Here is a 17,314-nt window from a genome sequence, read left to right on the forward strand (position 1 = left end):
TTACTATCTCACTTCCTGGCTTTTACATCCAACCAGAATCCGTCAATGTTATTTCTTAACCAATAGTAGTGGAGGGCGTCATCAGATATGACCTTCATGATGTACATTGATTTCATATATCTAATAATTTAATCAAGTTAAAAATAATAATGTTGGCAGTAAAAAATAGCAATACAAACCATATCTAAATTGTGCTGATAAAATATTGAAAAAGTTTGTAAAATAAGAATTATAAGGAAAGGTGTTCACATTTACTTGTTAATGGCACTTTGTAAAAAAACAGTGTAAATTTAAACATTTTAAAATGTCTAATTAACCTGTTAGATCGTATACAATGAAGAAACTAGTCTGTATTTATAGTTTTTTTCAATTGGTGTGGTGCATTTCTCACACCACTCACAACTTCACGACAGCTAGCACATTTCTCTAAAAAAATGTCCAAACTGCAAAACATTTTTGATAGACATGCAAAAAGTATGGCAAATGCTCTAAACAGATTCCTCAGAAGCAGGTATTCATGTCATTAAAAGTGTCAGTGTCATGAAAAATGGAAAGTCCTGATGCAATATTTATGAACAAGGTAGTCAAATGGCTTTTCTCCTAGTATAATCTTGGTGACACTACCTGAAAATGCTTATAGCAGTACTATATGCTATTTGCATATAAATGTGTGGATGTGCCAAAACTTTCTCTTGCTGAACAGAAACAAAACTGAAGTTATTATTTTTGCACCTAAAGAGGAACGATCTAGAGTCAATGCACAGCTTCAGTTATTACAACTAAAAACCAGCGATCAGGCCCAAAACCTGGGAGTAGTGATGGACTCTGACCTGAACCTCCTGACCCTTGACCTTTAGGTGCAGACAGAGTCCTGGCCTGAGGACATGGTACAGCTGTGTTGTGCAATGTGCTGTTAATGTGTATGTAGTTCCCTCTTCCCTATACAGTTGATGCAACAATGTAGGGTTTTTTTCCCCAATTCTTTCTTTGCTTCTTAGTATGCTACATACTGCTTACTGCTGCTGAGAAATAATCTTTGTTTGAAAAAGATCTTTATCCCATCATAATCTTTTAATCTTTATATAAAATAGCAAAGTGCTTGATTTAATATCAGTGCTATTTATTATTTTTGTGTATACACATGCCCTCTCACTTTCTTGTAAAAACTGCTCTGTCCTTTCTCTAGTCCTTACTGCTTTTTGATTATATAATGTAGTTTGCTGTTTTGTGGCTTTACTTTGGTTATGATGAGAGCGACTGACTGGACAGTCAATCTCATCCTTACACTTCTAATTAAAATGTATGCTTATGAACAATAAGCCTTCCTAATCCTAAATGAGAATGCGTGGCCATTAGTTTGTGACATCATTGAGTCTAAGTTAATTGGGGTGGTGTAGCATGACAATGATCCAAAACACATCAGCAAGTACCCATCTGAATGGCTAAAAAAAAAAAAAAAAAAAAAAAAAAGAAAATGAAGGTTTTGGCCTTAATCAAAACTCTGATTCAAATCTGATTAAGATGCTGTGGGATGACCTCATAATTGAAACTCATGATTCATGCTTGAAACCCATCCAGTGTGGCTGAAATAATTCACCTCTTTGAAGAACTGACCAAAATGCCCAGCATAGATTTAAGAGACTTGTTGCGACTTCAGACAAATGCTTGATGGCAGTTATTGCGACAAAGGTTTTAAAGGTACTTGTTGTTTGTTCTCAGGTAATCTTTGTCTAACATAAAATATGTTTGCAGATCATAAATTAGAAGAAATTTGTAAGAGGGAAAAGAAAATTCACAGCATCATAAGACAGCTTTTTAGTACTCCATGGTGCCACTTGGTGGATTAATGAATAATTGCAAACAGATGAGAGGAATTAAAATTCAGTTGAAGCTTCTGAAAAGAGTCCATTTGTAGCTTCAAAACGAATGATGCCGTTTTAAATGTTAGATCAATAGAGTCACTTAGAAACCAGATTTTCTAATATAACAAAAAAAAAATTGTAAATATTTTCATCATTGTGATTTAGAGATGTTTTTTTTTGTTTGTTTTACCTCTGTGTCTACAACAATTGATTATTGTGAAATACAAATTTAGCCCATGTGGCTTGAGACTGATGGAGCAAGTTTGCCTGGAAACAGTTACCAGCCTTGTTAGCTGTCATCAGAAGAGCCATCATCAACACTGGGAGGCAATTTTTCTATCAACGAACATTACACAGGAAACAACAGCAAGCAACAATTATAAAGAATCACATAGAAATGTGACAGTTGTGGGTACAAATGTGATGCTTTAAGAAAGTACAAGTTTTATTAATGGTAAACAAAGGTACAGCAGCAAATATGTACATTTGCATTTCAGAAACTTTACAATGTAACACAGGAAATCTGTCATTTTATGGAGCCGTTCCCTTCTCCTTTCAGCTCCTTAAGCTCATTCTTTCTGAAATACATTCTGCATGAAAAGTTGGCCAAAGACCGGGAGATTAAAGGAAGTGGTGGTATTTTCAAAGCTCTATAAATAGCAATCACTATTTCCCTCTGACTGCCCTCACACAACACATGGACACAAGGCCTATTCAGAGTTATAGCTTTCCCAAGAGCTGCTCTAACAGATGTTTATGGTTTCCTTGCACAAGTGAATAAGGAAACCATAAACTGCAGTATCAGAGACAAACAAAGCTGCCACTCACAACATGTTACTGATTCAATCCTCTCACAGTCAGGAATTTAAGTGCATCTCAAAAATATCTCAAATTCCTATTTTAAGATATTGTCACAAATTCTCCTAGTTTTGCTCCTTTTTCTTCTTCTCCTAACTCACTTGTTCGTTTTTCCTTCATGTGGTTTTCCGACCCCTCCTTGCGTCTCCTTGGCAGTGGAATGTGCATCTCAGCAGTAGCTGTTGAAAGTGTGGTTATAAAGGGCACTGCTATGTGAGCGTCTTTGTTTTCGTCTTTCATGTGAGAACTTGTAGACACTTGGGCCAGACAGGAAGAAAGCAAAGAAAAAAATAGAACATGCTGACAAAGTGGACACTTTCAGCAGTAGTTACTCACCTCAAGCTTGGGTGTAGATGTATTGCAGAAGCTTCCATGGACCTGCAGAGTTGCTGAAAGGATTTTTATGCACCCCAGTGAACATCAAAATATTAATTTGCTGAATATGCTGAAATACGTTAAATGTCTTACTACTTTTCAACAGATTCCGATGAGCTCTGCCCTAATCTTCATCTCTCTCCACGGATTCACCATCAGATTCGGGTCAGGACTGTGGCTACACCACAAACAGCTATGCACGCACGCACCCACACCTATGGAGAATTTAGAGAGACCAATCAACCAGACAGTCATGTTTTTGGACTGTGGAGAAAACCGCAATACCTGCAGAGAACCCATGCATGCAAACTCCATGCAGAAAGAAAGGGATGTGAACCCAGGACCTTCTTGCTGAAAGGCAACAGTACTCCACTCCAAAATGTTAACATTATTTCCACTCAAAAGCAACATGTCAGTAAAATCAAAGGATTACTTTAAACTTAAATATACCTTTGAACTTAAATATTTTTGGGCTGAATTGCTGATCTGGAGTTTTAGAGACTAAATGCTGTTTCATTGTTCACTGGGCCATATATTTTTTCACTCTATAGTAAATTTTCACTTTGTATTCTTTTAAAGAATGCGTTTAAGGCCATGTTTTCTCAAGATCAAAAGATCATAATCATTTAATGTCTTCAACCTCTTCTCACTTATTATATTTCTCTGAACCACCAATATGACTTGTTTATATCATTGACATACTGACAATAATGTATTTTCAATTTGAGGTTTTGCTGCATTTTTCTTAATTAGGAAAACTATTTGTTCATCTTGTCTTTCACAGTCTGGTGACATACCACATAGATTCACTTGGGATAGCCTTACGTCTCAGTCTTTGCACTTCTGACTCAACTTCCCCAACTTTCAAAATAAAAAGGGATACTTATTTCATCACTAATCCGTTTTCTATTTTACAGCACTGCACCACATTTCCTGTGCTTTGACATTGCTGTTTCTACATTTTATTCTATGGAAAGAGTTGTCAGTATCAAAATCTGCGTGCATTTCTTGAACAACTATTTCTAAGTAAGAATTCATCGTATTCTTTTTACATTGATTAATTACTGCCACCTGTTTTGATCACACTTTACAATGGGCCATGTTTTCTGGGAACAAACTCGTAGTAAATCGTGATTCCGATTTTAAAGAATACAAAGCTTTGTAGATGTTATTCAATCCAAAAGATGAACAATATTTCATTTAAAGTAAAAGTCAGTCTTTGACTGACATGCCTATTAGATTTTTCACCATTGCAGATTTATTCAACAGGATGCTCTACTTCCAGGAAGGGGTTAGAGAACGGGTCTGGAGGGGGTATAATAACACTTGCAGATGGGTGGGAGAGTCCATACAGGAAATGTCTCATTGGATGACCAGCCAAAATAAATCATACAGCTCCATGATTGTGCCTGTCTCTACATACCCTAATAGTAATGTCTGTGCTTTTTAAACTGTCTGTGCAGATGGAACAGACAGTTTACGACAAACACTACGACAAAAACCATAATTTTTGTCGTGTTCAAACCCTTTTGAAAGTAATTTGCTTTATTATTACATAGGATGTACATGTTTCGGATTTAACTTCTTTTTCTCAACCATTGAAAGCTGGATGGTATAGTAACAGAAAACATTTTATTGCCAGAACCTTAATGGCAAATCTAGAGAATCTTCCTTTGGCCGTAAGCATGTTTTTGAGCTAAACAAAATGTAAATGATTTACTTTGTTTACTGTCAATTACTTATAACCTCATGCTTGCTACTTTGTTTAGGCTGCACACAGGACTAATGAACTGCCTCCATTTAGCTGTGTGCACCAGTTGTGTTTCCGCAGGCAGGGACACGTGGACAGGACAACATTTCTGCAGAAGTCTCCACAGGGAGAAGGGTGGGTGGGAGTGAGTGTGTGTGTGTGTGTGAGGGGAGGCTCATTTTTGTCTTCAGAAGTACATACATTTCTGTCCTTGTGCTGCAGCTGGTTAACATTAACCCTCAGCACCACTCTTGCAGCTCAGGTTGTACGCTATCTTCGTTGGCACAGTTGATTTTACCTGCACAGCCCTCATCTCTTATTGTGAATTAGGACTTAAGACAACATGTTTTCATTTTGATGCCCTCCCATACCCCATCTTCCCACCCCACGGAAAAGATACTCATGAAGTCCAGTTGCCAGTGTGCATCTTGTTTGTTTAGCTCTATATTCTGCATCCTGATTGCAAAAATAAATAAATAAAAGAAACACAGCTATTACTATGAAGTTTTTTCTCTTGTTCTAAAAGCATGAAAGTTGCTATATTTGCAGTGTTTTTGTTGGAAATAAGTGTTTTCAAAGCAACATAATTGGGAGCATGTTTTGAAACTGTATGCAGACTAGAGCGAATGAGGCACTGAATCATCTATACTTGGCTTTACTTTCGTTGGCTGAATTTTCACCCCACCTCCAGAACCCAGACAAAGTGTTCCAGTAAGAGCCTCCTTCCAGATAAATTTAAAGGCATAACACATATTCTTGCTCATGCACTATGTGCACACATTAGTCAGATGTCTGTGTGAGAGGCTCTTGTTTTCTTGTTTTTATCACAGAGATAGTTAATACACAGATAGAGACGTTGTTTAACAGCTGGGTGAATTTGCACCTTTTCAAATTCATAAATATATATACAGTATATATAACGTATGTATATATATATATATATATATATATATACAACAACTAGTGGGATTTGTTTACAAAGATTTGTACCTTTGTCTATCATTATCTTTCTGCGTGGGATTTCTGTTGTGATTTTAACAAAGAATTAGCACTATGCATGGTTGCTTTTAATAAAATTTAGTAAAGTAAAGAAACATCTCACTGATCCTCAACCAGGGCATCTTTATTCATATTCTCTGAAATTATATTAGGAGCATATTTGTTCAGCATACAGCACCATTCACATCCAGGAGGTTGTAACTGTTAGCATCTTGAAGGCTGAAACTGGATGTTTGCAATATAGACAAAAGAAAAAGCGTCGTGAGTTGATGTCTGCTATCTGTAGAAAACGTCATTATACAAAAAAAATGTGTAAGAAGATAAAAAAATAATTGTTATAATAAATCTGCAGCATTCCAATGATTTAGGACTGAGTTAAAATGTATATTAAGGTTATTTTCCATTAGGCTACATATAAAAATGCTTCTCAAGAAAAGTTCTGCATTATTGTTTACACTATTGTCTGTGATGGAAACGGCAGTAATACTGAGACTTGTACTCCAACCAATCAAACCCTCTCAGGGGGTTCTTGACCTTTGTGCCTGGAGCTGCTTTTCATGCAATTAACAGCCAGGATGGGAGACAGTAGAGGCAGTTCTTGAGTAAAATTACAGTGAAGGGAACTATTCCTCATCTTGCAGTGGATACTCCTCTTCCATCCCTCATCTCAACCTGATCCAGTGTCGTTAGATGACAGTCTGTTCTCCTCGGCTCTTCCTGCACCCTCCATAGATGATCGATAGGAGGTAGCTCAGGCAGCACAGACAGGCAAACACGGCCGCCGTCAGATAGACCTTATACAGGCAAAAGTGCTGGTACTGGTCCAGGTTGCAGTAGGAGTAGCTCTCCGTCTTGTAGAACATGACTCCGATGGCCGGCAGGTAAAGCGCGGCGGCGGCCACGTCGTGCGTCAGGTTGGTGCAGAGCCAGCGCTCTCCTCCCAGCAGAGGAACCAGGTTCTGCTTGTCCAGGAGGGTGATGAAGAACAGGGCGAGGGTGAGGAGCCAGAACAGGACAGCGACGAACAGGACGAAGTGGATGGGACCATCGTACTTGTTGGCAGCGACTGTGATCCACAGCCCAGCTCCAAACACAATCTGCAGGATCCGGGTGATTCCCAAGAAGCTCCGGAGGAACTTGGGAATGTTGCTCCTCACCTGAGGCTGGGGAAGTTGGGGTGCCATCTCTCTCTCTCTCACTCTCTCTCTTTTCTCTCTCTCTCTCTCTCTTTTCTCAGTTCTCTTCTCCGCTCAGACTCGAGTTTTTTTCTTCTTCCTCTCCCGAATAGGGCGGGTGCTTTTTGCCAGCTGCAAACAACTGGAGAAAAGATGGGCAAAAAAACAAAACAAAAAAACAGTGTAAGTAAAGTAATTTTCACAGGAGGATCAGAGGTCCAATAAAAGAAACCAAAGTTTGGGAATAAAGAGGGGCTCTGTGTTCTTTCCACAGCCCGGGGTTTTGAAATGACAAACCGTCTTGCAGGCTATGTTTCGTCTTTTCCGTTTCCTCTGTTGAATCCACAGTCTGTGGAGGGGGCGTCTTGTAATTCCAACTTTACTCCTCCTCAGACTCGTAGACGCAGAACAGAGAGGCCATGGACGTCTTTGTCCAGATCCATCAGCCATGCTGGGAGTGGCAACTTTGCCTTGGAAATCAGGATAACGGTGCTCGGAAACAGGGATTTCCAAGTTTAGGAAACACAAAACCTTACGTTTAACCAATTTCTATTGGCAATTTCTATAGATGACAATATCATGATAAATATTGCCATTATTTATCATAATAATAAATAACTATTAAATGCCTATGATTGCTCTTACTACTACAATTAAAAAGTGAATGGAGTAAAAAGTAATTTGAAAAGATTTAAAACATATACGATAGATTCAATACACATAAAGTGAGCTATTCAAGTGTTTGTTCAAGCCCTAGGTTAAAATGTAACTTTTTAAAAATAATTTTCTTTAAAATTGTAACTTTCTGAGACACATAATTTAGGATTTCATTGTCTCTAAACTACAAACATATATTTCATTTTATAATAAAGCTATATCATATCAGTTTCACCTTCTTTGACAGAAAATGTCGAACTTTTACACATATTCTAACTTTTTTGGTGCTTTTGATGTGATAGGGGTTGACCGAACTTGGTAGAAATATGCTCTATGGAAAAGGAAAGGTTATTATTTTTCTTTTCTTTTCTTTATTCCTTTAATTTCTAAAACGAAACAAGGACCTTATTCTCATAATGTTTCACGGTGTGTGTGTCTCAACGAAACCGCCCCTCACAACATGGCAACGACATCGACGTACACACGGACTCTCGGTGTTTTCATCCATGCACGTAATAGTTGTTTTCTCCCAGTTTTAATGCACATGTGCCGTTTTAGATAAATCTATAAGCCTATGCGGAGCTTCATCGACTAACCAGTCTGCATCGTTATTTATGTGACTGGTCACCATTGGGACTTTTTTTAATAATGCCAGCTCTGTTGATAGAGCTCCACTGCTCATGAGCTCTGCATGCGTCATCCCAGCGCAGGATCCTCACATGTTACTTCCTTTCTCACATTAATGACAGCCGCTCCTCGCTCCAGCCAGGCTCATTGACGTCAATGAGCTTAAGACCTGAAAGCCCGACGTGGACAGTGGGCGGAGCCGAGCGCCATCCACACCCCTCCAGACTCGTTATTGGTTGAAATAGCAAGTTTGACCAGACTCCAGAGGCCGGCGCATGCGCGTCGCTCCATTCCTATTACGTCATTGATTTATAAATGACACTCAACTGAAAGGAGCCAAATTGAAGCACCACAAACAGAGCTGCACCAGTGTGTCGTCGCCTACTGCGGTTTCTGCTCTATTTAACAAACAGTGGAGGACCACGGAAAGATGGACTAAATCTTCAGGTAAGCGCCCATTGTTATTATTATTATTATTGCCATTATTATTATCATCATTATTATTTTTCACATAATCAAACTTTTCATCCTTTCCTTCTGAAAGTAGTTGAATAAAAGTTTATCCCAGCAATCTTCATGCAACTATTTTACACTTCGTCAAGTTTAAATGCACTGAATATTTCAGCAACAAGGCAGTTCAAAGTGCCTTAAGACAATTTTTTTTTTTTGCAGGTCCTGGTTCTTTTATAAAATAACAAACGTGGAGTGTTAAATGTTGCATGAGCTGATTGCAATCATTGACTCAGTTGTGAAACCCGTTGAACTAGTTAATGTATAATAGAGACAGTATGCTGTGCTCTGGCTTCATGGGCACAGAGACTGTGCAGCTTGCAGCTCAACTAAAAGAGGATGTGAAACACACTTTGATTAACAAACTAGTGAATAATGAGGAGCTGCTTTAAACATGCAAATCTTTAAAATGATCTGCTTGAAATAGATTACTTTTTATTACTTTAATAATAATAATAAATGTGAAATAACTGTGAAAGGGTTGAATGTAGTAAAGGAACACGCAGTGCCATAAAAAATATGTAAATTCCTTGAATTTCTTTATTTTATTTGTTCAGGGTGATGTGGAGTGCAGTATGAGTTATCCATCACACACATTCTTTTGGATATTGGTTTCATTCGAACACAATAGGGTTCTTCCACTAATTTGCTATGCCCGATAGTGGTGGAAAATGCAAGCAGTGTTTTTTTCTCTCTCTTCCATAAAGACCAGGTTTGTGGAGCGCACTGCTAATAGATTTTCCCACCTGATAGATAGAAGCATTCCTGCTTCTCTTATTAAAGAGAATAAGAGCCTCATATGGCCTCTTAATGTAGACAAAAGTCCAAAGAGCAATTTTTACCATGCACAAGCTAAATTATCTTTTTTCTTAAGCAGCAAATCATCTTTACAAAAAAAGGCATATTACTCAGAAAATACCCCCACATGAAAGCTCCATTTAAAAAGGCTGCAGGCTACTATACCAACATCAGTTGAGTTTGTTTGACCCCATTTTAGGAAAGTTGCGCTGTTTTAAAATATAGAGTACATAAAATGTTAAATCAAATACCATAGCAGGAATATAGACCTATTATTTTTATAGTGAGACACAATATTGAATATTTAAATAGAAGAACTGGTTAAACCAAGAGCCTAATGACCTGCCTGGAGCCTCAGCATGCAGACCCCTGGTGTAGATGGTTGTCCATGTCTTGGCAGGTTTGCAGCTGTGTCACAGATTTTCTTTATTTTTAGATGATGGACTGAACATAGCTTTATGAGATGGACTTTAATTTACCTAGCCCTGCTTCATTCTTCTTTACAACCTTCTCCCTGTCTGTTGTGTTTCTTAGGTTCTTATGATGCTTTTGCTTCTCTAATGTTCTCCACCAAACCTCTGACCAATACACAGAACAGCTGTATTTATTTTGAGAATAAATTGCACACAGGAGGACGTGTGTGTGCACGACCCTGTCCTCCACTGTTCTGTGCCGTATCACATAAATAACATACAAAATATGTACATACAGCATACAAAGAAAGTATATTGAAGTTTGTGTTTTTCATATTGCAAAAATCTGAAAAAAATAATGGGGAATTGCTGTTTTTTGCAACACACAGCATGTTTTTTTTATTTATGTTTGTGACTATGAACTCAAAAGTAAAAACTTTGGGAAAATAAGTTTTCCCAAAGTTAATAAATTTTCTTTATTTTACATGGAAGGTAAAAATATGTGTCCTGATGAAGCCATGTTTTTATGACGTAGTCATATTCCAGTGTATTTGGAAAAAAGAAACAGTCATCGGTAATTAACTAGTAATGAGAGTACACTTTGTGACTTAACTGCCATTTACCAAATTAGTGATAAATTGACATTTCAGGAACCGCTCTGACTTTACATTCTAGGGTTGTATTCTGTCGTCTTATCTGTTGTGTAAAGAGAAATTTTGTGCCCCATTTCTTTAACATATATTCATTTGAACAGCTGAGCAGGAAGCACGTTGAGCAGAAAACAATCACTCAGTTGTGACTTTTGCCATTCAGTAAGCACCGAGTTGTGATTGTCCCACTTTCTAACGGATGTGCGTAAAGGCAGACAAAGTTGCCATCTGAAGTGTAATGGGCTTTAAAGTGCTGATCGTCACTTGCCTTCAAGCAGGATTTAAGAGTCGGCGCTGACTGGAGGATTCTCAGTCACATGACAGCTGCTGTCTTGTGGTTTTACTTATTCCCATGGAGTGAGGATGTGGTTCTGTTCCCATTTCCTGGCTTAGCAGGACTCACTTCTTTGTCATTAGTAAAGCACCAGAAGCAGATGAATTTGATGAAGTCACTTGTTATATACCCTTTCAACCTTTTCTTTTTTGGTCAACACATTAATCTGAAACAATTCCTCCTCTCCCCACAGAATAAAGCCTGTGTAAATCGTGTGTCTGCCACCTCTACCACCTCTCTCTGGATGGATACCAGATCTGCCTCCGCTTCTCCCTCTGTGGTGGCTAGTCCTTCCTCCTTGTGGCGTCTGGCCGAGCGGAGGAACAGGAAGTCTGGCTCAGGAAACATTTTCAGCACCGTGAACCTGTGGCAGCTCCAGAGGTTGTTTAGGGCAGCTGGAGATGAGGATGCCGAGCAGAGGGCCCAGCTCGTCTGGGGACACAGAGACGAGGCTGAACTCGCTAAGGCCTTAGTAGCGCTTCGGAGTCAAGGTCACCGCAGAGCGCTGAGGACCAATGGAAGAGATGCGATGGGCTCTCACTGGCTGCGAGCCTTCAATAACCTCAGGTACAACCACCCACATATCAGGGAGGTACTGATTTAAGTCACATACCCAAACAAATACCACATGGCTTTCCTCTTTCTAAAACACACAATCAGCAACAAGATGGAAATAAACATTGATTATTAATAGTCACCCAGGGTTGCATATGAGAAAGATACAGATAAGTACGAGAAAGACAAAGTGAATTTCCCCACAGAGGAACAATAAAGGTTATTTGTATTTTTATTCTGTTCTAACATTGGCCGACTCTCATGTTAATACCAATATATCATGCATTGCTATATACTAAGCTTTCACCTGTAATGACCATTCTCGTCTCTAACAATGATCTCTGTTGCTTAGGATTGGAGAGACCTCTCCGAGGAGACAGGGAAAAGATGCTGGCGAGGACAGGGATTTTAGAGCCGAGACAAAGAGAAGTCTAGAGTTCTACAGACACTCCTCATTTGAAGCGACTTCAGGAGAGATTGGTGCAGAATCAGTGCTAACTGAGATACAAAACCCTAATGGAAACTTTGACAGAGCGACTACAACCAGCTCAGGACTGAGGAGAATAGGAGAAAGTAATCCAGAGAGATACCTGCACCGAATACTTCACTGAGAAACAAAGAACAAGAAAAAGTCAAGGACTTTTTCTTGTTCTGTATGATTGTTCTGGAAGAAAGTATGTTTGGCCTTTCTTTTGCTGCTCTCTCTTACTGTACTATCACCTGTTGGAAATGCAGTTGCACTAGATTAAACCACAGACTGATTCAAAACACCTCACAGCTTTAAATAATGGTTGTTGCCCAGTAACTAGCTTATGTTTGTTCTTAAATTCATGTTACTAGTAACACTAAGATGCTTAAGGAGAATAAGAATAAGATGATTGGGAAAAAAAATAAGATTTAGTTTTATTAAAATGTATTTATTTAGAAAAAATATATCACACAAGCTGTTACATACTGAAAGCTCAGGTTGCTAATAGACCAAGAAAACTATGTTGAAGTGCTTGTTGTAAAAACAGACCTCATCTGGAGATTGGAATACATGTCCGGGATTTATTTCATTTTTTTTTTTCCATAAACTTGAAATGCTCCATTTTGAACTCTGGGAATAAAATCTGTTTGATTTTCATTGTCTACCATTGTCTATTTATCACAACACAATGTAACAGAAGGCCTAATTATACCACATTACCATATTATTTTTGTCTTTCCTACTTTTAGTGTGGTACAAGAATATTTGTAGTTTTCAGAAAGCACTACTATAAACACTACAAAGAGAGTTTGTAATAATTTTTTAATAATTTGTTGGTATTGTCTCTTATGTTGATGCACTGTTTTCATAAACCTTTTTCTTTTTATTTTGAAACAAATAATTTCCGAATAAAGCAAAACACTCCTACATTTTAACCTCACACCTGCTTTCAGCTATTCTGGGTTCTTTTCTGAGTATTTGAACCTCATAGTTCACATTGTTCCTAACTGCAAGGGAATTTAAAACTGAGCCAGACCTTATGAAATGTTTAAACAAATTTTAAAATTGGAATCAAAAGATAACATGTTTTACAAAGCTACATTATTGTCTGGCTGTCTTACTTATTATAGTGCCCTCTGTTAAATTAAAGGGACATTTATCAACATATTTTTGTCAGGGAGTACAATAGCTACTACTAACAAATTGTTTCATATAAAATACAAAATGGCACTTCATTTGGGCTGATCACATTTGCAGCTAATTTATACAGGCATGGAGGTCAAAGTAAAAAGAAAACAACAAAAAAAAAGCAATAGAAACATTTTTTAAGAGCAGTCCTTATACAGGACTTGATATCAATAATTCTGGAAATTGTGAATCTTTACATCAACTCCATGCTCACGTAAAAAAAAAAAAAGGAAATCACTTGACAGACTTCACTTTTGGGAGGTAACCATTGAGGTAAAAACTTAATTTGCCCAAAAAATATACATATATTTTTTAGATTGATAAATCATACAGTACTTTAGTTTGTACTTTTGATATCTATTTATAACTCAGAATAGTCATTTTTTCCAACAATAAGCAAAATTGTCAAATCAACTTTCAGGGGTTCTATGTTAAATATCACAGTAAAGGTTATAATGTGGGGGGATTTATTCTAAAAACTAACCTCTGAGAATGAAAGTTCTGTTATGCTGAATAGGGTGTGTTATAATCAACAGCTGGCCTAATGAGAACATGTGTTGTGGTTGATAAAGTAAAGACATCTTAACCTAAAAAAACTGTGCATTATAACAAAAAGTCTGTCTTATAAATAACGACATTTATTCATTTACTTATTGTATTTTATCTATATATAAATATGCAGAACAGGTATATAAGAAAACACTCCATCAGAGAAGTGTTTTCTTCTAGAGGGCAGCGTTTCTGTTGAAACATATGCTGCCCTCTAGCGCTCATGTTTATTTGTGTTATTCACATAGCTATGTCAACTTCTAGACATTAGATGGCGCAAATTGTTTAGTTTTGGAGAAAAAAAAAAACCTTGACAAGAGTTGGAATTGGACATAACTCAAATTGATGATTTTTCTCAAACTCTTTTACCAATAAAACTTTACTTGCTACTATAGACCTTTTAGAAAATGTATAAGATTTTAGAAATCTGTAATAAATGGGCTGTTTTATGGTTTACTTGAATGCATGCAATATATTTTCTGAACAAACAGCTTCAATCTATTAATTCAATATGTGTTTTAGTTTTATTATAGTTGTTTTCCCCTTTAGATTGTGTGCGGTTTTAAAGCTAGCATGAAAGATGAGTTTTGGCCACGTGGAGCAGAAAGAGGCTAATATTGAATCAGGGATACTGTCCTCTTTGTCTGCCCTGGATTGACTTGGCTGTGCCTGCTTAGCTGGAGCCCTGACAGGCCTGAGGCCACTATGGGGTGGCTTTATGAGGTGCTGAGAGCTCATCTGATTCCCCCAAACCCACAGAAAGCAGCTGAGTGGCTCGGAGAAAATCCCCTATGAGCTGAACTTCTCACCTTGTTGTATTTAAATAAGCATGGTTCACAGAAAAATGTACTTTCTCTGTGGGCTATTTTAGCCATTCACATGTGAACTGATGATCCAGCAATAATATATATCTACAGCTATGCAATCTACCTTTTTCATATTCACAGTGTATGTACATTTTCCTTTCTACAGAATGAGCTTTTTTTATTTAAACTTTATTATTCTCAGTGTAGATGTAGAACTTGTCGTGCAGCAGTTTTTAAGCTGTTGCCCTGCTACCTATCTACAAATAAATACCTAATCATCCTGTTTATATTGAAAAGACTAAAACTGGTTTAATGAGCCAATAAAACACGTGTCTAAGATTAGCAAAAGCCTAAAACAGAATCATTTTCTCTAGCTGACTCACTGATGCTCAGGATATTTAGGTCCATAAATATGATTCTGATCCTATAACTGAAAAATGACTATTAATAGATGTTTATAATATTCAACAATGCATTCTGTAAATGCATGAGTAATTAAAATGCCTTAGTAAGTGTTCACCTCTCTTGTACTTTCCCAAATTTTGCTGTGTTACAACCACATACATCAGTGTTTCATCGTGCCTAATCAGAACTTTATGTAATAAACTAACAACACATATATATTTTTAAAGGTTTTCCCCAGATATAGAGGCCTTTTTCAACAGTTGTCGAACAAGAAAGTGGGTCATGAGAGAGGGGGCAAAGGTCATAGGGCCAAGACTCAAACCTGTGAAGGTCACATTGAGGACTAAAGTTTGTGTATGTGGGTCACATTCTTTACTCCTGCGTCACTGCGATGCCCACAATGTCATTTTTGACTGGGAGGAAAGTAATTTAAAAAACTTGTATTTTGCATTTGCATGTATAGTCTCCTGCACTCTGACAAATGCATAAAATCCCTCACAAACAATGCCTTCAGCGACATTAAAATAATTTATCTCATGGGTAAGAATGTTCCGGTCAAAGTTCAGACCAAAATTCAATTGCACGTCTGTTACAAAATGTGGCAATTGCTTTTTTTCACATACAGTATGCTCTCTATTGTATCTGACTGAGGATGAGTCATTTTGAAAAAAATTATGGTCAAAAGTTTCAGGTTACGAATGCGCAAAACTGGTAGAGACATACCCACAAAAATCTCCACATGTAAAAGAAAAATTTTGCACATAGAGAATAAATACAAAAGTACAACACACTTTTTAGATTTTTGTTTGAAAAAAACAAAACAAAAAACAAGCAAACAATTAAACCAGATCGGTCACATAGCTCATATATATATATATATATATATATATAGTATATAGTATATTACAGTGTGAGTGGTTAGTTTAAGTTTAGTGCCTTGGTTTTGATCTCTTTGCTCCAGAGCCACGCTGTTCAGCATGCCATGGAGTGATGAGTGAATCTCTACCCTCTGGAGCAAGGGTGGAGAGGTTATCTGACCTTGGAGCCCAATGAGGGTGCTGGCCTGGTGCAGGAGCTAAAGAGATCCAAGCAGTCATTGGCATCAGCAGGCAGGCAGAAAGAAGAGCTTGAAAAGCAGAGTGCAGCAGAATGCCTGGCAGTTTAAGTAGATAGCTCAAATTGTCAGAGTGTGCATGATATATTCCACAGAGTGTAAGAAAGAGCACATGTGAAGCTGCAGCCAGCTCGAGTTGGCTGTCTGAACTGGCTTGCAGGTCTTGCCTCATTTATCGTTTTCTGCTTATTTTGCAATTATTCACTACTTTGTTTTTACGTGTCCCATAACATTCAGGTAAAATGTCATAGATTTTATGATTGTAATATAGCAAAATATGGTCACTTTTAACTAGTAAGAATAGTTTTGCATGTCTCCTGTCCTATGACCTTTGACCATGACATAGATTAAAATTTTTTCAGGTTCAATGTTGCTTAAATCTTCTTTAATCCTATTCCTATAAGGAATCTTTCTTAGAATTCAGACAGATCGTAGCATCAAGCTTTCATTTCTTTGTGCTACACTGTTGCCTTCCGGGCACATTTACATCTTAACAGTTTTCTAAGTTATGTGTATATGAATGAACATCAAAATTCCGAGTGGAGATGAGGTTTTAATAAAAACTGACAGAGGAAAAGGCTTCTCTATGCAATGTTTTTGGTTGTAAGCCTTTTGTTATGGAAGTCTCCACACACAAAGAAAATTAAATTGGTGCCTAAAAATAAAGCAGCATATTGGTTCTTGGCAGAAAAGCATTTATCGTCCAGCTGTCCACTGATTAGCCCAGCAGTACTTAAAACCCAAGTGTCTTTAGTTTTCTTTCTCAGCTTTTTTTCAGAAGTAAATTAACCAAAATATGACAAACACTGCCTGTCTAATTTCTTGCAGCCTGCCCTAAAAACTGCAGCAGACTATTAACTTTGCATCTACTTCGCATTTTGATTAAATCCTTCTTTGTGGTGTTCATAAATTGGATTTTGCCCTCCGCTTGTCATACAAATCAGCCCAGTAAATGTCATTTTGGTTGACAACTTTTCATGAGGTTGTTCCGACAGAGACGTAAACTCTGATGTCAAATATAAAAGGCTCACTTTTGAAGTCTCACCTTCCAGACATTTTTTGTGTGCAGGTGAGGCAAGGCAAAGCAAAACAGACAAACGACGAAGAACAAAGATGAGTGACAGATGCACAGGGAGCACTGGCAGCAGATCTGATTTTCTAAGGAAGAAAATAGAAGTGTTCCTGTATGTGACTAACAAAAAAAAAAAGTTGTATGGAGG

General features: G+C 37.6%; 2 protein-coding genes across 2 annotated transcripts; one reads left to right on the forward strand and one right to left on the reverse strand.

Moving 5' to 3' along the window:
* Positions 1-5,947: 5,947 nt before the first annotated feature.
* marveld1 (MARVEL domain containing 1) lies at positions 5,948-7,468 on the reverse strand. The gene is made up of 2 exons (XM_028008010.1): positions 7,317-7,468; positions 5,948-7,161 (listed from the first exon to the last, which is right to left on the reverse strand). Exon 2 carries the CDS (start codon positions 7,026-7,028, stop codon positions 6,531-6,533), a length of 498 nt encoding a protein of 165 aa, XP_027863811.1. The 5' UTR covers positions 7,029-7,161; positions 7,317-7,468; the 3' UTR covers positions 5,948-6,530.
* Positions 7,469-8,612: 1,144 nt separating this feature from the next.
* Positions 8,613-12,200, forward strand: LOC114138625 (arginine vasopressin-induced protein 1). Its single transcript, XM_028008011.1, has 3 exons — positions 8,613-8,750; positions 11,202-11,575; positions 11,916-12,200. The coding sequence occupies exons 2-3, from the start codon at positions 11,253-11,255 to the stop codon at positions 12,172-12,174; spliced, it is 582 nt and encodes a 193-aa protein (XP_027863812.1). The 5' UTR covers positions 8,613-8,750; positions 11,202-11,252; the 3' UTR covers positions 12,175-12,200.
* Positions 12,201-17,314: the final 5,114 nt, after the last annotated feature.

Source organism: Xiphophorus couchianus, chromosome 22 (assembly GCF_001444195.1).
Source record: "Xiphophorus couchianus chromosome 22, X_couchianus-1.0, whole genome shotgun sequence".
Classification (NCBI taxonomy): domain Eukaryota; kingdom Metazoa; phylum Chordata; class Actinopteri; order Cyprinodontiformes; family Poeciliidae; genus Xiphophorus; species Xiphophorus couchianus.

Bases quoted from the DNA above. Each gene is read 5' to 3' on its own strand.
- LOC114138625 (XM_028008011.1), top strand. From the start codon at position 11,253: ATGGATACCAGATCTGCCTCCGCTTCTCCCTCTGTGGTGGCTAGTCCT. The intron at 11,576-11,915 runs GTACAACCACCC...TCTGTTGCTTAG, and splicing joins CGAGCCTTCAATAACCTCAG to GATTGGAGAGACCTCTCCGA.
- marveld1 (XM_028008010.1), bottom strand. From the start codon at position 7,028: ATGGCACCCCAACTTCCCCAGCCTCAGGTGAGGAGCAACATTCCCAAG.